General features: G+C 43.7%; 1 protein-coding gene across 3 annotated transcripts; it reads left to right on the plus strand.

Annotated features, from left to right (window-relative positions):
• The first annotated feature begins 882 nt into the window (after window positions 1-882).
• Window positions 883-21,580, plus strand: LOC144603408 (calcyphosin-2-like). Of its 3 annotated transcripts, none has more exons than XM_078416584.1 (18): window positions 883-1,019; window positions 1,205-1,286; window positions 3,493-3,539; window positions 3,785-3,830; window positions 4,737-4,862; window positions 7,107-7,295; window positions 7,460-7,582; window positions 8,853-8,920; window positions 9,105-9,227; window positions 9,933-10,007; window positions 11,080-11,175; window positions 12,382-12,475; window positions 13,589-13,707; window positions 14,765-14,829; window positions 15,369-15,523; window positions 16,331-16,450; window positions 16,744-16,840; window positions 20,540-21,580. In XM_078416584.1, exons 2-18 carry the CDS (start codon window positions 1,221-1,223, stop codon window positions 20,713-20,715), a joined length of 1,785 nt encoding a protein of 594 aa, XP_078272710.1. In that variant the 5' UTR covers window positions 883-1,019; window positions 1,205-1,220; the 3' UTR covers window positions 20,716-21,580. The 3 variants fall into 3 exon arrangements, with proteins under 3 accessions (XP_078272710.1, XP_078272709.1, XP_078272711.1); XM_078416583.1 differs by having other exon boundaries at window positions 963-1,091; XM_078416585.1 differs by lacking the exon at window positions 13,589-13,707 and having other exon boundaries at window positions 963-1,091; window positions 11,135-11,175.
• The last annotated feature ends 987 nt before the right edge of the window (window positions 21,581-22,567 follow it).

Below are 22,567 nucleotides of genomic sequence, written 5' to 3' on the forward strand. Positions count from 1 at the left end.
TTCATTTAGTTCAACATTTAAACTTATCAAAGTATATTACGATTAAAAAAAAAAGAAATGCATAGGCTTAAAATCTGCAATAAAAGGACTAGTTATATTGTATATTACCAGAAAAGGTAATTTGACAATTATAGTATTATAGACATAATTTTCACAGAATTTTTCCTATGTACGTAAAACACAAAACGCTGGAGTAACAACGGGTCAGGCAGTCTGTCCTGCAGAACTCCTTCAGTACTTTGTGTTTTTAATCAAGATTTAAGGTGAGGGGGGGTGGGAGATTTAATAGGATGGTGAGTGTATGAAACGAGCTGTCGGAGGAGGTAGTTGAGGCAGGTACTTTCATAACATTTCAGAGATATTTGGGTATGTACATCGGTAGGACAGGTTTAGAGGGATATAAACCAATCGCGGGACTAGTGTAGATGGGGCATGTTGGTCGGCGGGGGCTAGTTAGGCCGAAGGGCCTGTTTCCGTCCTGTGTTACTAACTATTCCAGTATCTAGTTCCTTGGTGTCTTTTTTTTGCTATTCAATGGAGCTTTTTGCATGTAAATTGACTGTCACATTTATTGTAGTATTACAGACCTGTTTTTTGCAGCTGCATGTAAGAATTTCATTGATCCGTTTTGATGTGTATGACAAGCACTTGACTTGTGATCGTGATTATGGTGCACAAGTTCTTTGTCGGTTGCAAAAGTCCCTTGAAACTTCCTGAAAGCCACGAAAATGCAAATTTTTCTGCAAAACATTTCCTGGATGACATCGTTGCTTAACATAGGGAGAGATGCGTCTCTGATTTTTTTTGAAATATATGCACTGAGAAGGTGAAAAGTGGGGGACGCTGTAAATGTCGCGCCTCCCGCTTGCTGCATTGCGCATGTGCAGTGGATACCGGAAGTGGGGGTGCGGCGTAGCGACGCTCGGGCGGGTTGCCATGGCGCCGCGGGGCTCGGGTCGTCATGGCGACACCGGGGCTGGTTGACGTGGGGCGGAGATTGACGTGGGTCGAGTCGCCAGGTGAGTGGAAGGGCAGGTGGACAACCTGTGCCCAGGTAAAGACAGGCCAGGTGAACACGGCCCCCACTTCAGGTAGAGGCGCCCATCCTCCTCTCCCTGTGCGTTCTCAAAGCTTGGTAACACTTGAATTGTAAGGATTTCTGCTAACATTAGTTTTGTTGGGGTGGGGTGTTTTACTTTTACAGAATTGACCATTTTAAAATGGACCTGGAAGTAAAAGGCATTGGCACAACATCAAGGCATGGAACCCGACAGAAATCTGCACAGGTAGCACTCCAAAGAACATTGGGGAAAATGCTTAATCATTTATCGTATTATAATAAAAGACATTCCAAAGACGTACAGGTTTTTAGTCATAGAGTCATACAGTGTGGAAATGCCATTTGGCCCAATTTGTCCACACGGATCAACATGTCTCATCTACACTATTCCCACCTGCCTAGTTTAGGCCCAAATCCCTCTAAACCTATCCTATCTGTGTACCTGTCTAAATGTTTCTTAAACGTTGTGATAGTACCTGCTCTAAATGTTTCTTAAAAGTTGCAATAGTACCCGTTTGTAGGTTAATTTGCTTCAGTAAATTAGTGTGTAGGATAGAGCTAGTGTACTAGGTGATTGTTGGTTGGTGTGGACTCAGTGGGCCAAAGGGCCCGTATCCATGCTGTATGTCTGAACTAAACTAAACTAAAAAAATTAATTAAATTAGGTGTCATTAAGCTGGAAAGATTAGTTTAGTTTTAGTTTAGTTTGTTATTGTCACGTGTACCGAGGGACAGTAAAAAGCTTTTCGTTGTGTGCTATCAGTGAAAAGACTATACATAATTACAAGGTAGACACAAAATGCTGGAGTAACTCAGCGGGTCAGGCAGCATCTCGGGAGAGAAAGAATGGGTGACATTTCGGGTCGAGACCCTTCTCGATCCAAAACGTCACCCATTCCTTCTCTCCCGAGATTCTGCCTGACCTGATGAGTTACTCCAGCATTTGTGTCTACCTTCAATTTAAACCAGCATCTGCAGTTTTTTTCCTATACGTAATTACAATCAAGCCATTCACAGTGTACAGATACAGGATAAAGGGTATGACGTTTAGTGCAAGATAAACTCCAGTAAAGTCAGATTAAAGATAGTTTGAAGGTCTCCAATGAGGTAGATGGGAGGTCAGGACCGCTCTCTAGTTGGCGATAGGATTGTTCGTTGCCTGATAACAGCTGTGAAGGAACTGTCCCTAAATCTGGAGGTTCTTAATTATACTGGTGGCATTGCCGAGGCAGCGTGAAGTATGGATGAAGTGAATGGAAGGGAGGTTGGCTTGCAAGATGCTTTGGGCTGCGTCCACAACTCTAATTTCTTGTGATCTTGGATGGATTTGTTCACAATGCATCCCTATAAAAAGCTTTATATGGCTCATCTGTAGAAGTTGCCAAGGGTTGTTGGGAACATACCGAACATCCTAAGCCTTCTGAGGAAGTAGAGGCATTGATGTGCTTTCTTGGTGCAGAGAATGGGTACACACGTGGATGGGGCACACGAAAGAGAAGAGGGTGGAGGGAAAAGGGGGTTACCTAATATTGGAGAATTCAATGTTCATACTGTGGGGTTGTAAGCTAACCCAAGTGGAACATGAGGTGCCGTTCCTCCAGTTTGAATGCGGTCTCACTCTGGATGGAGGAGGTTCAGGATAGAAAGGTCAGTATGGAAATGGGAGGTTAACATGGTTAGCAACCAGGAGATCCTGCAGGCCTTGGAAGACCAAGTGCAAGTGTTTGGTGAAACGGTTGCCTAGCCTGTGCTTGGTCTGCATGGACGTGCTGATGTGAGGAAGGCCACATCAGGAGCACTGAATGAAGTAGATGAGGTTAGAGGAGATGGTTGTGAAGCTCTGCCTCATCTGGAAGGGCTGCTTGATTCACTGGATGGAGATGAGGGAGGAGGTGTAGCGACAGGTGTTGCATGCCTTGTATTTGCATGGGAATGGACCTGGGGAGGGGCCAGGTTTTGGTGGGAAGGAATGAGTGAACCTTAACTAACCTTGAGTTACCAGGAGATGCAAGGAACTGCAGTTGCTGGTCTACAAAAAAAGATACTGGATAAACTGGTAGCCAGCAAAATAAACCAGTGCAAGAAACTGATAAGAAGTTTAGTAAGGACCTGGTACAAAGTGCTGGAGTAAGGAGCAGGTCAGGCAGCATCTCTGGAGAACATTAAAGGTAGGAAGAGGTAGCTCAAAGAAAAGGTCCCGACCCAAATCATCACCTATCCATGATCTCCAGAGATGCTGCCTCACCCACTGAGTGATTCCAGCACTTTGTACCAGGTCCTTGCTAAACATCTTATCGGTTTCTTGTGCTAGTTTATTTTGCTGGCTACCAGTTTATATAATTATCACAGTTTCATTTATATTTACTAACTTTGACACCTTTGTTATTATCACTTAGCATTAACGGGCTTTGTAAATATCTTTTGTTGTGCAGGGTTGGAGGATATATTCCAGTGCTGCTTATGGTCCTCGTCCTGATGAGTAAGTGTCTGTTGTTGAGCTTAATTCATTAAGCTTAATTAATCAATGTGTTAAATAATATATTAATTTAAAAATTACATGAATATTTTTTGTAGTAATTGATGTGATCATTTTATTTAATAATTAATTTAGCCATCCACATACATCAATATAAGTACCAATTTGTATTAAAGGACATAAACTGCTGGAGTAACTCTGTGGGTCAATCTGCATTCATGCTTTACAACAATATTCTCTCATTTCAGTGTGCCTATGTTAGATTTGGGGAGACTTGGTGAGTTTGATGATGAGGTAAGCAGCTATTCATTTTCTGTAACTTTTTTTCTCGTTTGTTTTGCAATAAATTTGCATTCCAGAAGTGAGATAGTTTAAAAATGTTTCCCAAATATGGATTCATATCACAGTTTGGCACATGCGTAGATTTGTACATTGCCTAATGTTTAAAGATTGCTTGCTTTCTGGAATGCATGCCTTCCTGATGCCTGGGATAGGAAAACAAAATAGGAAAGCCTTAAAAGTAAAAGGGAAAAATAATACCATGATATTATCCTGATTGATATCCTGGCATCTTTCTTGTATGTTTCTGCATTACAAACCTAAATGTCATGGTTTAACGGCTGGGCAATTTTTGAATGTGGTACAGGGAAAAGAGCCAGTCTGTAAAGTATTTGCTGATTTTGGCCTTTCATGGGTTCTCTCTAATCTGATATCCATTCCCATGCATTCCCCATTTAACTTTTACAAAGTGTATTTACTGCTTGAAAAGTACTATCTGCCAAAAGCTAAAGCAATGTTTTTTGACAGAAAGCTTAGACAGGGTATGTCAAAAGATGGACACAAAGTGCTGGAGTACCTCAGCAGGTCAGGCAGCATCTCTGGAGGAAAAGGATAGGTGACGTTTAGGGTCGGGACCCTACTTCAGACTGAAAATAAAAGATGCTTCAAAGATGCTTCTACATATAAAATGCTTGGGAACACTTTAATGCATTAACGTCACTATAAAAATGTGGCTGCTTGTTATAGTATTCATTGAGTAGAGAGATAAATGTATTCAAAAAGAACACTTTGAAGAATAAACTGTCCAATGTGTTCAAGATATTTACATGCCCACAATAATTTTGTTTAATGACTTTTAAGAATGCCAAACCTCATGATGTTATCCTTTGAGTAAAGCCTGTATGAATCTTGTCCTTACAGAGTGATTTGTTGTATACACCTATTGTGACAGAGAAACCTTGTTTGATTTCCGCGGATTCTACCTCGACTGTAAACCGGGGCACACATTTCAAAGCTTCACTTTCAGCACACCCATCTCAACGTCAGGTGCGTTAGTGCAAGTAAATGGTTAAAAGTGATCACGGTCTGTAGCTTGCAATATTTGTTTTGTACGAAGATAGTGCTCAAGCTGTGGGTGCGGTAACAATGTAGTTACGTTATGGACCACAAACTTGGATTAATATTTAATCGGCAAGGGTCACCATGGGCCGCTGAGGATTCTAAATTCAACTATAAATCTCCCTTTTGGTTCTCTAATAGGATTTTCTGCCAAGCCATTGAATGAGTGTAGGTTAGGACGGATATGGTTGATTATTAATTATCGTCTGATATGGCTCAAGGAAACCACTTGGCTTAAGGGAAGTTGGGCTAGGCCAATAAACGCTGTGCTCGTCTGTGATACCAGCTTGAGATGGAACAAAACATAGAAGCAAGTCACAAGGAACTGCAGATGCTGGAATCTTGCATAGAACACACACTGCTGGAGTATCTCAGTGGGTTAGGCAGCATCTTTGGAGGACATTTGGAGCATTGTAAGCAATTTTGGGCACCCTATCTGAGGAAGGATGTGGTGGCTCTGGAGAGGGTCCAGAGGAGGTTTACAGGAATGATCCCAGGAATGAGTGGGTTAACGTATGATGAGCGTTTGACGGCACTTTGCCTGTACTGGCTGGAATTTAGAAGAATGAGGGGGGACCACATTGAAACTTACCGAATAGTGAAAAGCTTGGATAGAGTGGATGTGGGGAGGATGTTTTCACGAGTGGGAGAGTCTAGGACTAGAGGTCATAGCCTCAGAATTAAAGGGTGTTCCTTTAGGAAGGAGATGAGGAGCAATTTATTTAGTCAGAGGGTTGTGAATCTGTGGAATTCTTTGCCACAGAAGGCTGTGGAGCCAAGTCAGTGGATTTTTTAAAAGTCAGAGATAGATAGATTCTTGATTAGTATGGGTGTCAGGGGTTATGGGGAGAAGGCAGGAGAATGGGGTTAGGAGGGAGAGATAGATCAGTCATGATTGAATGGCAGAGTAGACATGATGGGCCGAATGGCCTAATTCTGCTCCTATCACTTATGACATGAATGGATAGGTGACGCCGCCTATCTGTGTCAGGGAGACACAGTTGTGCAGCTGGTACCCTCGTCAGAGACCTGGATTAGTTCCTGACCATGGGTGCTGTCTGTTCTCCCTTTCTCCCTGTGATTGCATGGGTTTCCTTTGCGTGCTCTGGTTTCCTCCCACAATCCGAAGATGTACGGGTTTGTCACTTAATGGGCCCTCTGTAAATTGCGCCTAGTGTGGGGAAAGTGCGATACTAGAAAATTAATGTGAATGGGTGATCGATGGTCGCCGTGGACTCAATGGGCCAAAGAACCCATTGCATGCTGTATCTCTAAACTATAACTCAGTAGGAAGTCATCAGGACATTGAAGCCATGTGGGCTCTTTGAAAGAGCTGTCCTAATTAACTCCAGTCTCCCTTTTTCTTGGCTCATGTATGTTACGCACCATTATCCTGAAAGTTACTGTTCAATGTGGCGCAGCGGTAGAGTTACTGCTTCACAGCGTCAGAGTCCCGGGTTCGATCCGGACTCTGTGTGCTATCTGCCTGGAGTTTGCACGTTCTCCCTGTGACCACAAGGGTTTCCTCCGGATGCTCCAGTTTCCTGCCACATCCCAAAGATGTGCAGGCTTGTAGGTTAATTGGCTTCTGTAAATTGTCGCTCGTGTGTAAGATGGAACTAGTGTACGGGGATCGCTAATTGACGTGAACTTGGTGGGCTGAAGGGCCCTTTTTCCAGCTGTATAACTAAACTAAAATTTGATTTCAAGTTCATGATATAGACTGGCACTCTGTATACTGAGCCACTTACCTGTCAGATAAAAACCGTCCATCTCCAAATATTTATAAACAATGATTTACTATTAAATCTTTTCTGCCCTCTCCAATCTCTTCATTTGACCTAAGGCCACTCTTTAATATATGGAAGTGGACTCGAACGCTAGCTGCCACTGAAAGATTAAGAACAATTGATGTTTTCACTGGGTGAAGTAACGGCACACGTGACAATCTTCAGGCAGCGATATTCACATCTCGGCTTCATGAGGAAAATATGTTGGACTTGTTAATCTATTTGTTCAAGGGTTGCGGATATTACTGGAGATTTGTTGTCCATTCCTGGTGACTAGAGAATTGGAGAAACAAGCGACTCCTGGCTTCATATTTTTCACACTTTGCTTCTGGAGCTGGATTTATTTTAAGAACATTATTTCAATTGAACTCTATCTTTGCAGCCAAGTCTGGTTGAAGAGTTGATAGTTCCTGAAAATCTCCCTGCACCTTCGGAGAAGTACAGGATGAAGTATCAGCAGTACGAAGAGGAGATGAAGACAAATTACAAGCAATATGTCCAGCAGATGGCAGAAAAGAGCAAAGCAATTCGTACACATCAGCAAACCCCACCAGCAGGGATCCAGACCCAGGTAGCTTGCTGCAGGTAGACAGCTGTTTGTGCTGTATCTCTAAAGTCTAAATCAACTCTATTTTCTCTGCTCCGGCCTGTTCTATGTTTTCCTTGCATTACTGTGTGTTCCTTACATTAATTGATGTCTATGCATTCTTTGTGTTTTTTTAATATTGTTAAAAGGGACCTAGAGCTGATGAAATGACACCCAAGGACTTGACATCTCTAGATGAGAAAGTTAGCCTTCAGCAGTGTTACACCAGCAAACCGTACAGCGAGCAGCAACACATGAGGAAGTTAGAAGCTGTGAGTCTGTCTAATTTACTTCCTCGGAATGAAAGTATATTTTCCTGTCAAATATTTATTACCCTGCTGCCCTTGCTATTAGTTTATCATTGTCACATGTACTGAGATACAGTGAGAAACACTGTTTTGGATGTTGTCCTGGTCTTTAACACATCACAAAACTATACGAGCTTGAGAAGATTCCGGAGTTTAGTTTAGTGTAGAGATACAGCATGGAAATGAACTTGGCCCACCAAGTTCATGCCGACCATCAATCACCTGTTCACACTGGTTCCATGTTGACCGACTTTCTCATCCACTCCCTACAAACCTGCCTGCAGTCATTTAAAGATAAGTACTACTAGGTGTACAGAGTTTGCACGTTCTCCCTGTGACTGCGTGGGCCTTCTCCAGGTGCTCTGGTTACTTCCCGCATTCCAAAGACGTGCAGGTTTGTAAATTAATTGGCTTCTGTAAATTGGTCCCAGCATGTAGGTTGGAACTAGTGTACCGGTGATCGCTGGTTGGCGTGGAATTGGTGGGCCGAATGGCCTGTATCAAACCTGTATCTCTAAACTAAACTAATCGGGAAGAAGGTCCTGGGCTGTATCATGATGTCCACCTCCTAACGACAATGGTTAAAGTGCTTCAAATAGTAAAAAGAGCCTTATGGAGGAGCAGCTAGGCGATAATTCAGCTGCTCTTGGTTATAAAAGTGAAAGATCTGCTGTTGTTTGCAAGTCCCCATCTATTGTCTCAGGTGGATGTGACGTTTGCAGAGATATTAATTGAAGAAGGGGATTGCCTTTGGAACAACAATAACAAAGCAGATAATTGTTTATTCTGAGAGTTTGCCTGGGGTCAATCCTGACTCTGGGTGCTGTCTGTATGAAGTTTGTACATTCTTCCTGAGACCATGAGGGGTTTTTCCGAGCGTTCCAGTCTCCTCCCACACTCCAAAGACATGCAGGTATGTAGGTTAATTGGCTTCTGTAATATTGTAAATTGTCCCTAGTGTGTAGGATAGTGTTAGTGTACAAGGGTGATCAGGGACTCGGTGGGCCGAAGGACCTGTTTTCACGCTGTATGTCTAAAGTTTCTCAGTTTTTGTTCCTGCAGCCCAAAGTTGATGGTCACTGTACAGGTGCAGCCGATGATCTCAGGTGAACTCCTTGGGTCAGTGGGAACAAAACTGTTTGAATCGATAAGCCGATCTCCATGCTTTCCCTTTTGTTTAAGAGAAAGATAGAAATCTCAATAATGAGTGTAAAATAACCAACTCGGTACACAGGAGGATCGTGCAGTAGAAAAGCGGAAACAGGCTGTGGTGGAACAAGTGCTAGCAGATCACCTTTCCAGGTGGGTTAAGAGTATGAACTACTTTGAAATATGTTTAGAACCAAAAACTTTATCTGCTGCTCTCCTCCATTTCATCTCTCCCCCCCCCCTCTCTTCTTTCCCCGCCTCCCTTTCTCTTGTTTCTCCCTTCCTTTCTACTCTCGTCAACCTTGTTGAACCTTGTTATTATTTTCCTCTGAGAAAGGGCCGTCATCAGTGACCCAGGACAAGATGGACAAGCTGCAGATCTGTGGCATCAGCAAACCACACTTCCTGGCCTTGGATCCACACCGCTGCGTTTTAGAAATAGAAAACTACATCAAACCAAGTACGTGTGTCTGAAATCTTGTAAGACCAAATTCTATGTTTGTAATATAATCATCGTGGTCAGCTGTAGGTCAATAGATAGCACTCTTAAGATGCACACCTTCGGCCCAGCGAGTCCATGCGAACCAGTGATCACTAACACTAACACTGTACACTAACTCTATCTTATACACTAGGGACAATTTTACAATTTACAGAAACCAACTAACCTTCAAATCTGCATGTCTTTGGAATGTGGGAAGAAACTGGAGTACCCAGAGAAAATCCATGTGGTCACAGGGAGAACGTACAAACCTGGTACAGACAGCAGCCATACTCGGGATCAAACCTGGGTCTCTGGCGCAGCACTTATACCGCTGCGCCACTGTTCTGACCTGTTTCTCTTTCCGTCACTGAAATTTCAATTTGTCTGTGTTACAACTTGTGGCATGGAACAGGCCATTTGGCCCAACATCGTCCATTCTAGTGCATGTGCATCAAACAGGCTGCTTCCACCATTTATTGCTCAACCCGTTCTGCTGATCCCTCCATTCCTTTACCCTCATGTATTCATTGAACTTCCTTTGAAATGAATCTCTGCCATTTTCCACAACAGCTGTCAATGGAAGGGAACTCCACATTCCAACCACACTGGAGATAAAAGGTTTTTATGCAAATTTCCCCGTTTTGGATTCATTGATGAGTTTTGTTTTGATTGCTTTTACAGAGTGAAGACGAGTTCAACATTGACTGAAAATTTACTCTCGAACAAGTTGCGTTTTGACGCCCGGATTATTTCAAAGTTAGTCAAATCTTTGATTGTTCTTGTTACACATGGTTAATAGATTAGTTGGCCAAAACTGATTTGCTTTTAGATTTTTTTTTTAGATTTAGAGATACAGCGCGGAAACAGGCCCTTCGGCCCACCGGGTCCGCGCCGCCCAGCGATCCCCGCACATTAACACTATCCTACACACACTAGGGACAATTTTTTACATTTGCCCAGCCACTTAACCTATATACCTGTACGTCTTTGGAGTGTGGGAGGAAACCGAAGATCTCGGAGAAAACCCACGCAGGTCACAGGGAGAACGTACAAACTCCATACAGACGGTGCCCGTAGTCAGGATCGAACCTGAGTCTCCGGCGCTGCATTCGCTGTAAGGCAGCAACTCTACCGCTGCGCCACCGTGCAATTGTTAATTTAAATTGTTAATTTAAAATTTACAATTTAAAAGTTGCACTCCTTGTATTCATCATCATTTAGGGTACAGAGTCAGAACCTTTCCCCCAGCGTGGAAATGTCAAAGACTAGATTTAGTTTAGAGAAACAGTGAGGAAAGAGTCCCTTCGGCCCACCAAGTCCGCAACGACCGGTGATCCCCGTACACTAGGCCCAACCTACACAAGGGACAATTTACAATTTTACCAAAGCCACTTAACCTTCCAACCTGTACGTCTGGAATGTGGAAGGAAACCAGTGCACCCGGAGAAACCCATGTGGTCATAGGGAGAACGTGCAAACTCCACACAGACAGCACCCATAGCCAGGATGGAACCTGGGTCCCTAGCGCTGTAAGGTAACAACTGCACCACTGTGCCACCCCAAACGCCATCTATCCACATTCTCCAGAAATGCTGCCTGACCTGCTGAGTTACTGCAGCACTTTGTGTCTTTTTTAGCACATTAGAGTTAATTTCTTGAAGATTTAATGCTAGTTTATATGCTCTGTGAGAATGCCCAAAGCATTGTGTCAATGAGTCTAGTGCGGTAATGTCCTGTGATTTAGACTGGTCCAGTGAGGCTCTGCACTGATATCACCCAGCACAACAGGAGGCATGCCTAACCTGTATGCACTTTTCTCTTCAACCAGAAATGGACGGGATGCATGCAGACAACTAATTGGTTTCTTCTTTGCATTCGACAAGTCCCTCACGGTGTATGAATATCGGCAGTTTGGGAAAAATAGGTAAGTCTTCCGGAATAATGTATTGGTACCACAGATGCTAAATCCAAATCATAGATTGGAGAGGACCTGATCCAACCATGAGGCAGTTTTCCATCCCTACCAGCCAGCATACATCCCCTCCACCACTACCACCACCCCCATCTCAACAACCAGAATAATCAAGTCTCACCCTGGACACTCCCTATTCTCCCCTCTCCCATTAGGCAAGAGGTACAGAGGTGTGAATACGATTGGAAAACAGAAATACCTCCAGATTCAAGGAGAGTTTCTTCCCAGCTGTTATCAGGCAACTAAACCTTCCTATCACCAACTAGAAAGCAGTCCTGAGCTACTATATACCTAATTGGAGACAGACTTAATTGGACTTTACAGGACTTTATCTTGCACTAAACGTTATTCTTTTTATCCTGTATCTGTACACTGTGGACAGCTTCATTGTAATCATGTATAGTCTTTCCGCTGACTGGATAACATGCAACAAAAAGCTTCTGACTGTACCTTGGTACATGTGACAATAAACTAAACTATTATCTACCAATAAATTAAGCTGCTATCTACCTCATTGGAGACCCTCGGACTATCTTTAATCGGACATTACTGGACTTTATCTTGCACTAAACATTATTCCCTTTACCATATATCTATGCACTGTGGATGGTTCAATGGGAATCATGTATTAATCATGTATTATCTTTCCACTGATTGGTTAGCACGCAACAAAAGCTTTTCACCGTACCTTGGTACACGTGATAATTAACTAAACTAATCTATATTGATCAATTACTCATCGGCAACAGGTATTTGAGAGTGATGAGCATCTCGAATCAATACATACCTATAATTGAAGACAGGAGAATGGGGTTAGGAGGGAGAGATAGATCAGCTATGATTGAATGGTGGAGTAGACTTGATGGGCCAAATGGGTTAATTCTGCTCCTATCACTTATGACCTCACGACCATGTGAGATGGGCGGGGCAAGTTTTTTTTACACAAAAGTTGGTGGGTGCCTGGAATGCGCTGCCAGAGATGATGGTGGAGATAGATGCTATAGGTGTATTTAAGATGCCGGACAAAGTGCTGGAGTAACTGAGTGGGTCAGGCAGCGTTTCTGGAAGGCATGGAGAAGCGACCTTTCTGGTTGGGACCCATCCTCAGACTGTGTTCGTTTGGAATTTCTGATGGTATAATTTGCTCTCTTTCTTCAGGACAAATGCTCTTCCATTCATTCAGAGAGGCGTTTACTGTCATCATTACGGTAGACGAAAGAGAAGACAATATGACACTGGTGATTTCTATACGGTAGGCAGTACAATCTAAGAGCTATTCAGCTTAACATTCAGCCCATCAAAAGTGCATTGATGTTGTTGTTTTAGTTTTAGAGATACAGCGTGGAAACACATCCCTTCGGCCCACCCACCAAGTCTGTGTCATAGTTCTGTCTTATACACTAGGGACAATTTACAGAGACCAATGAACCTACAAACCTGCACATCTTTGCAATGTGGGAGGAAACCAGGGTACGTGGAGAAAACCCACGAGGTCACGGAGAATGTACAAACATCACACAGGCAGGACCCGTAGTCAGGATCAAACCCTCTTTTGCTAATTGCCTCACCCGCCATTAATGCACGCACTTTGCTGTTTAGTATTTCTAATATTTTAGTATTTGCTGTTTAGTTATTTTCCAAATAACCCACTGCATTTTGCAAAAGTCTCAATCAAGAGACCTGGAGTAATGAAGAGAATAGATGAGTCCAAATCAAACCTTGTGTTAATTAATTAAATGATTTGAAGTTAGAGGCTAACATCAGTAATGGTTTTTATGGAACATTTTTGGACTTTACTTTAGACTTTGGAGATAGAGCACGGAAACAGACCTTTCGGCCCACCGAGTCCATGCCGATCAGCAATCATTCCTTACACTAATACTATCCTACACACTAGGGACAATGTTTTACTAATTTACTGAAGCCAATTAACCTACAAACCTGTACGTCTGGAGTATGGGATGAAACCAGAGCACCCGGAGAAAATCCATGTGGTCACAGGGAGAACTTATAAACTCCATACAGACAGCATACGTTGTTAGGATTGAAGCCGGGTCTCTAGCGCTGTAAGGCAGCAACTCTTCCGCTGTGCCACTGTGCTGCCCTAAATTTTCTAATCATAAAAGGACCCATCTGATTCACTTATGGACTTTCAGGGAAGAAAATCTCTGTGCTTTCTAGTCTGCTCTGAGTGTGACTGGAAACATATTATGTAGATACAAGCAACTGCAAATGCTGCTTTACAAAGATTACAAGATAATGGAGTAACCCAGTAGGTCAGGCAGCATCTCTGGAGAACATGGATTGGTGACTCTTGGGCCAGGATTCTTCTTCAGACTCAAAAGGTCTGTCTTTACTGTTGCAGGGTGCAAACCTGACCTTTCTGACAACAGAACACGTTGGTCTCCCTGCAAGTCTCCAGGCGAATCAGTTACTAACCCTACGGATCACTGATGTTGATGAACTGGCAAAGCACGCATTGCTGTAAGTTGTCATTGTGTCTCTCGACCAAAGGTAACTCGTATACAAAGTGTAATAATTGGAGAATGTTTCCGAAGTTCAATCCCCGTTGCACCATGTTTCCTTCCATAACCATTTGAAGCAACAGCCTCAATGGGTTCTAGACTCAAAGTCAGTGTGGAACCAGGCCCATCAGCCCAACTTGTCCACACCAACCAACATGCCCCATCTACACTAGTCCCACCTGCTCACGCTTGGCCCATAACTCACTAAACCTATCCTATCCATGTACCTGTCCAAACATCTCTTAAATGTTATGATAGTACCTGCCCCAACTACCTCCTCCGTCAGCTTGTTCCACCAGCCTCTGTGTAAAAAAAACTAACCCCTCAGGTTCCTATTAAATCTTTTGCTACCCCCTTACCTTAAACTTATGTCCTCTGATTCTCCAGTTATCCAATACAAGTTTGTAGGCTAATTGGCTTGGTAAAATTATAAAGTGTCCCTATTGTGTAGGATAGTGTAGTATGCAGCGATCGCAGGTCGGTGCGGACTCGGCAGGCCTAAGTGCCTGCTCCCGCGCTGGATCTCTAAACTAACCTAAACGAAGTTACATGCAAGGAAGCTACAGAGTCATGGAATGATGAAATGTCACAATTCATACAGTGATTATTATGCCCAAAGCATCATTAAATGTAACATCCATCATCCTGTTATAAGGTAATGTGTCACAGGTGATTATTCATTATATCAATCTGCACGCATTAGAGGTCATGAGGGGAATAGAAGGTAAATGCACAGGTGCTTTTACCCAGAGTAGGGGAATCAAGACCCAGAGGACATGGGTTTAAGGTGAGGGGAAAGATGGACAAAATTAACTTTTAGACGTCTGTAAAAACAGCCGTTTCATTATCCAGGGATGGCCTGTACACGGCTCAACTTTAGAATTTGTGCTTTAATTCAGTAGCTGGCATATAAAGTCTTATTTCCAACTATGATTTCAAGACAAATTGTTTGTGCTAGCTTTTTTTTCCTCTATGATTTTAAATGCAACCTATTCCTCCTAAATAATTTGTTGCAGAAGTGGCAATCCTTCCTTGAGTAAGCAAGAACTTGATGACAGAAATATCCTTTGGTCTACACAAGGTAAGGTCCAGATATATTTGTGTTGTAAAGGCAGCAAATTACTTCTGTATGTTCAAACCAAGCTGAACATAAATTAATTAACATTGAACATTAACATTGAAACCAAGCTGAACATTAATTTACAATGTCTCCACATTTTCTTGCACCACAAGTCTGTGTGGAGTTTGCACGTTGTGACCACGTGGGTTTCCTCTGGGTTCTCCGGTTTCTTCCCACATCCCAAAGACGTGCGGGTTTGTAGGTTAATTGGCCTCTGTAAATTACTCCTAGTGTGTATGGAGTGGTGAGAAAGTGGGATAACAGAGAACCAGTGTGAACGGATGATTGATGATTGGCATGGGCTGTTTCCACGCTGTTTCACAAAACTAAAATTAAACAGAACTTAAACTAAACTAATCTTAAATTAAACTAAACTAAACTTAAACTAAACTAAAACTACTTGTGAGCAATTTTTGATGAATTTATTTGGTGAAAAAGTAATCATCAAAAGTCCTTTTTCATGTAAGAGTTATTAATTTTTCCCTATCTCCCTTACAAAGCATTGTTGAAAGAAAGACTGAAGAGCCGAGGTGTCCGCACTATGACAGGACTGGGCAAATTGTTCCGGCAGCGGGATTCAAGTGGGAGTGGAGCGCTGGTTAAAGGGGAACTGCTACAAGCTCTGAAGGAGTTCCACTTAGAGCTTCCTAATGAGGTCTGGACAAACTGCGACTTGCATTCTTATAGTTGTAAAATGTCAAAAGTCAGAAGAGCGGCATGGTGGCGCAGTGGATAGAGTTGCTGCCTCACAGCGCCAGAGGCCCGGGTTCGACCCTGACTACAGGTGCTGTCTGTACGGAGTTTGCACATTGTCCCTGTGACTGCGAGGGTTTTCTCTGGGTGCTCCGAGTTCCTCCCACACTCCAAAGACGTACAGGTTTGTAGGTTAATTGGCTTTGGTAAAATTGTCCTTGGTGTGGAGGATAGTGCTAGTGTACGGGATGATTGCTGATTGGCATGGACTTGGTGGAACGAAGGGCCTGTTTTCGCACTATACCTCTAAAGTCTAAAGTAAAGTCTAAACGTCACAAAGTGCTTTACAGGATCGTGACCAAACAGTATTTGATAACAAGCCGTTTATAAGGTGACCAAATGCTTGGTCAAAGAGCCTTAAGGGAGGAGAGGGAGGCTTGGAGGTTTCAGTTATCTGAAGGTATTGGAGTGAAGGAAATCAGGTGTGCTTAAGCGTTTGGCTGAGCAGAGATAACTTAGCAAGTTGTAGGACTGCATAATGGCGCATCTGGAGAACTACTGCCTCATAGCACCTGGGTTTGCGCATTCTCCCTGTAACTGTGGGGGTTTCCTCCGGGCGCTCCGGTTTCCTCCTACATCCCAAAGATGTGCCGTTTTGTAGGTTAATTGGCCTCTGGAAATTTCCCCTAGTGTATAGGGGAATGGATGAGAAAGTGAAATAACATAGAACTAGTGTTAAAAACTGTTCACAAAAATGTTTTTTTTGTAGGATTTTGAGTCTGTTTGGTTAATACTGGACCAGGACTGCAAGGGCAAAGTGGACTTCAACCAGTTTATCCAGGCCTTCGTTGGAGAAATGAATGAGTTTCGAAAAGCATTTGTTCGTAAAGTAAGAACAACATCTTTCTCTTTCATTTTGCTGTTATTTTGAAATAGAAAACAAAAGGCACTGCAGATGCTGGAAGTCTGAAATCGAAACAAAAGATTCGGGTGACAGGCAACATCTGGACGAGTACATGGATAGGTTTATAGGGAGATATGCCAAATGCAGGCAGGTGGGACTAATGTAGATGGGGCATGTTGGCCAGTGTGGGCAGGTTGGGCTGAAGGCCTGTTTAACTCTATGACTATGTCACGACCACGTCTCTGTTACATCAGTTATATCACCGTTTATTTTCACAGGCTTATATGAAGCTTGATCCAAATAGGACTGGCAGCATCTCGGTGAACGATATTAGCAAGTTCTATAATCCAAAGAAACACCCTAATGTCTTATCAGGTAATGTTAAGAATCCACTCACTGCAAATATTAATTTTCTACTTTTCTACCCTGGAGTTTCACCATCTGCCTTCTTTATCCTTTTTGGGCTCGGACCTGTGTTTTTTATTCCTGGCCTTTGTCCAATAATCTGCTTATCACAAAGAAAACCCTCAGATAGACACAAAGTGCTGGAGGAACTCAGCGGGTTAGGCAGCAGCTCGAAAGTAAATGGATAGGTGACATTTCGTAGTTTAGAGATACAGCGTAGAAACAGGCCCTTCGGCCCACTGAGTCCGTGCCGCCCAGCGACCCCCCCCCATACACTAACACAAGCCTACACACACTAAGGACAATTTACACTTCTACCAAGTATACAAACCCAAGCCAATTAACCTACAAACCTGTACACCTTTGGAGTGTGGGAGGAAACCGAAGATTTCGAAGAAAACCCACGCAGTCACGGGGAGAACGTACAAACTCTGTACGGACAGCACCCATAGTCGGGATCGAACCTGGGTCTCCGGTGCTTCAAGCACTATAAGGCAGCAACTCTACCACTGCGCCATCGTGCCACCGTGGGGACTCTTCTTCATACCCGAAATGTCACCGATCCATTTTCTCCAGAGATGCCTGATCCGCTGAGTTATTCCAGCACTTTGTGTCCTTGCATCTTGTCTAAAGAAGGGTCCCGACCCGATATGTTGCTTGTCCATGTTCTCCAGATATGCTGCCTAACCTGTTGAGTTACTCCAGCATTTTGTGTCTTTCTTTTGTAAATATTAATTGTTACTCTGAGTGGACGCAGCCCAGACCATCACATAAACCAACCTCTGTTCCATTGACTCTGTCCACACTTCACGCTGCCTCGGCAAGGCCACCAGCATAATCAAGACAAGTCTCACCATTAGTCACTCCCCTCTTTTCCCCTCTCTCATCAGGCAAGAGGTACAGAAGTGTGAAAACACATACCCCCAGATTCAGGGACAGTTTCTTCCCAGCTGCTATCAGGCAACTGAACCATCTTATCACCAACTAGAGAGTGGTCCTGACCTACCATTTACCTCATTGGAGATTATCTTTCATCGGACTTTGCTGGACTTTATCTTGCACTAAACATTATTTCCTTTATCCTGTATCTGTACACTGTGGGCGGTTTGATTGTAAACATGTACAGTCTTCCCGCTGACTGGAAAGCATGCAACGAAAAAAGCTTTTCACTTACCTCAGTACACGTGACAATTAACTAAACTAACCTAACCTAACCTGGAGTGAATTCTCAACTTTAGTGACCACAGAGTCACAGGGGAATGAAACAAGCCCTTCAGCCCACTGACTTGACTCTGACCATCAAGTACCCCTTTACACCAATCCTGCACTAATTGCACTTTAGCTTCCTCACATTCCCATCAACTAACCCGTCCGAGGGGGAATTTACAGTGGCCAGTTACCCAACAAACTAACCCCACCCGAGGGGGGTATTTGCAGTGGCCAGTTACCCAACAAACCCACACGTCTGGGATTTTGGAGGAAACCCAGTGCTGTCACTGTGAAAATATGCAAACTCCAAACAGCTGGCATCTAAGGCCAGGATTGAACCCAGGTTACTGGAGACATGAAACAGCGGCTCAACAAACTATCGCTCTGTATCACTCATGTATATAATGTTTAGATATACAGCATAGGAACAGTCCCTTTGGCCCACCGAGTCCACACCGACCATCAATCCCCCGTTCACACTGGTCCTATGTTATCCTACTTTCTTATCCATTCCCTACACACCAGGGGCAATTTTCAGAGGACAATTAACCTACAAATCTACACCTCTTTGGGATAATAATAATAATAATAATACATTTTATTTATATAGCGCTTTTCATATACTCAAAGACGCTTTACAGAGATTTTGAGAACATAGGGAAATTAATAAATAGATAAATAAGTAAATAAATAAATGAACAGAGAAAGGAGACAGAGGGTGAGGTGACCTTCAGTGGTTGAAGGCAGTACTGAACAGGTGAGACTTCAGCGATGTTTTGAATGTGGTGAGTATGGGGGAGTCTCTAACGGTTTGGGGTAGTGAGTTCCATAGGGTGGGAGCAGCGATGGAGAAAGCCCTGTCCCCCCAGGATCTGAGTTTAGTCCGGACGTGGGGGGATAGGAGATTGGCAGCGGCAGAGCGGAGGGTGCAGGTGGGAGTGTGCCTGTGGAGGAGGTTGGTCAGGTAGGATGGGGCCAGGTTATGGAGGGCTTTGTAGGTTATGAGGAGGATTTTGTACTGGATTCTCTGGGGGATGGGGAGCCAGTGGAGTTTATAAAGGACGGGGGTGATATGGTCACGGATCGAGGTGTGTGTGAGTAGACGGGCAGCAGAGTTTTGAATGTATTGAAGTTTATTGATGATTTTTGAGGGTGCGCCATAGAGGAGGCTGTTGCAGTAGTCCAGACGGGAGGTGATGAAGGCGTGGATGAGGGTTTCTGCAGCTGTGGAGGAGAGGGATGGACGGAGACGGGCAATGTTTTTGAGGTGGAAGAAGGCTGTCTTTGTGATGTGTTTGATGTGTTTGTCGAAGGAGAGGGTTTGATCAAGGATGATTCCAAGATTCCGGATGTGAGGTGAGGTAGATACTGGGAGACCATCAATGTTGAGGATGAAGTTTTGGGTGGATTTGGTGAGCATTTTTGGACCAATGATGATGATTTCAGATTTGTTGCAATTGAGTTTGAGGAAGTTTGATTGAAGCCAAGATTTTATTTCAGTAATGCAGTTTGTCAGTGTAGAGTGTGTGGTGGAGGAGATTGACTTGGTGGAGATGAGGAGCTGGATATCATCGGCGAAGCAGTGGAAGTTGAGACCATGACGGCGGATTAATTGACCAAGGGGGAACAGGTAGAGGATGAAGAGGAGGGGGCCAAGGACTGAGCCTTGGGGGACACCTTGGGGGAGGGGAGCGGTGGGGGATTTACAGTTGTTAATGGAGATGAACTGGTGTCTGTCAGAGAGGTAAGATTTAAACCAGGATAGGGCTGTGCCGGTGATGTTAAGGGAGGTTTCAAGTCGGGTGAGGAGAATGGAGTGATTTATGGTGTCAAAGGCGGCGCTGAGGTCAAGTAGGATGAGGATGTTGAGGTTGCCAGCGTCGGAGGAAATATGGGAGGAAACCGGAGGAAACCCACGCTGTCAAAGGGAGAACGTGCAAACTCCACACAGACAGCACCCGAAGTCAGCACAGTAGGTGTAGCGGTAGAGTTGCTGCCTTACAGCGCCAGACCCAGGTTTGATCCTGATTATGGTTGCTGCCTGTATGGAGTTTGCACGTTCTCCCAGTGACCACGTGGGTTTTCTCCGGGTGCTCCGATTTCCTGCCACACTCCAAAGACGTACAGATTTGTAGGTTAATTGACTTCGGTAAAAATGGTATATTGTCCCTAGTGTGTAGGATTGTGCTATTGTACGGGATGATCGCTGGTCGACATAGACCGAAGGGCCTGTTTCCGTGCTGTATCTCTAAAGTCTAAAGTCAGGGTCAAACCCAGGTCTCTGGCGCCGTGAGGCAGCAACTCACCAGCTGTGCCATTGTGCTGCCCTTTTTTTTTTATTGCCCTGTTGTTTTACATTTAATTTTTCACCAAGTCCTGTTTCTCAGTGCTCCCCATCTCTACCCCAGGTGCATGACCATTTGCCGGACTGACGAGGTTCTCTTTACCATTGTGTTGCAGGTGAATCATCAGAGCAGCAAGTCCAGTCAGCGTTCCTGGACACCCTCCAGCAGTGCTCTGCTAGCTCCAAAGAAGTGACTTACTGTGAATTTGAATCCTATTACGAGGGGCTCAGCCATGGGATTGCAAATGATGAGGATTTTGCCAACATCTTGAGAAACTGCTGGGGAGTTTGAGACCGAAGGCAAACTGGGTCAAGTCGGACGGACCACTATTATTGAGCAACTTTTGTGTTGATGTGCCACTTATTAATGATGCCTTAAAGCCGGCTACAGCACAGAACTTTAATGCAACACTGCAACGGGCTTTGGAGTTTAGGTCAGCCATTGTTTAGCTCCACAGAAAGACACAAAGTGCTGGAGTAACTCAGCGGGTCAGGCAGCATCTCTGGAGAACGGATAGGCGATGTTTTGGGTTGGGATCCTTCTTCAGATAGATTGCAGGAGGGCAGGAAAGAAAGCTGGAAAAGAGATAGAGCATGGACAGAGCATGTAACAAAATATACAGGATATTTCTATCACAGATTCATGATCTATCTCTCTTTCTCTCTCCCTCCTCTCCCTCCTCTTCCCCCCCTCTCCCCCACCCCCCTCTAGCAGTGGAAGCATGTACCTATAAAGTTCTTTGAAATCTTTCTATCCCATCCCCCTGCAGTCAGTCTGAAGAATGGTCCCGGATCTGAAACGTCATCTATCCATGTTCTCCAAGATGATGCCTGACCCGCTGAGTTACTGCAGCATTTTGCATCTTTCTTTGGTCGAAACCAGCATCTGCAGTTCCTTGATATTACAGTATAGTTTAGCTCCACTAGTTTTTAAAAATATTATATTTTTTTCAATGGACTTTTCCCGGTACCAGATGAAATAGGAATCTGTGCCAAGATGGACGTCCTTCAAATTTTGTGTCCTTCTGGCCTCAAGTCAAAGGCCCCTGACTTCTAATCTTTCATCTGAGTGTTTACTTGTTCTCTTGCTGATTTTATGCAAGATGTGTCTTTGTTCCAAGCACGTATGGGGAAAGAAAGTCAATTACTTAAAATTCATGAGACCATAAATTAAAAATATTGAAAACTCCATATATTTTCTATGTTAATTCTCGTCTATAGAACCTGAGTGTTGGTGTTGATTGATTGACATGGATATGTGGAGAACAGAGGGACATGGATCGCATGCAGGTGTTCTCCTGTGACCACGTGGGTTTGCTCCGGTTTCCTCCCACATACTAAAGACGTGCAGATTTGCAGGTTAATTGGCCTCTGCTAAATTGTCCCTAATGTGTAGGATAGATCAAGTTAATGGGGTGATCGCTGGTGGGCGTGGAGTCGGTGGGCCCGAAGGGCCTGTTTCCGTGCTTTATCTCTCAAACTAAAGAAGACTGAGGAGAAAACCAGTCAGTGTTTTAGGGTTACATTAGTTCTAATGTTTTGCAGAGTACACATCAAAATCTGCCGGTGTATTTTCAGTCACACCTGAGGTCAGAAAAGGTTGGGTGAATTGTAATTTTCTTTAAGTATTAATCCCGCTTAGATAAATGTAAAAGATGCGGGGCATTTTCTGTGACACAGTTCAACGATGCTTTATCTGGAACTGCATGTAATTTACAGTCACCCATAGTGATTCACCTCACCTTGTGTGTTTCCTAATGGATGCTCTCTTTACAACAGCGTGTGTTATCACACGCACACACAGCCTTGCTGTAATCTACATTGTACAATGCAGATTATATTATACAATGTATATTGTGGTGAGGCCACATTTAGAGTATTATGTTCAGTTTTGGTCACCCTGCTGATGTTGTTAAGTTGGAAAGGGTACAGAGAAGATTTATGAGCACATTGCCAGGTCTCGGGGGGCTGAGCTACAGGGAAAAGTTATGCAGGCTAGGACTTTATTCCTTGGAGCGTAAAATGATGAGAAGCGATTTTATGGAGGTTTCCAAGATCATGATAGGAATATATATAGGGTAAATGCACGGTCTTTTACCCAGAGTAGGGAAATTAAGAACCAGAGAATACAGGCGGCAGAGTGG

This window comes from Rhinoraja longicauda, chromosome 20, assembly GCF_053455715.1.
Source record: "Rhinoraja longicauda isolate Sanriku21f chromosome 20, sRhiLon1.1, whole genome shotgun sequence".
In the NCBI taxonomy this organism is placed as follows: domain Eukaryota; kingdom Metazoa; phylum Chordata; class Chondrichthyes; order Rajiformes; family Arhynchobatidae; genus Rhinoraja; species Rhinoraja longicauda.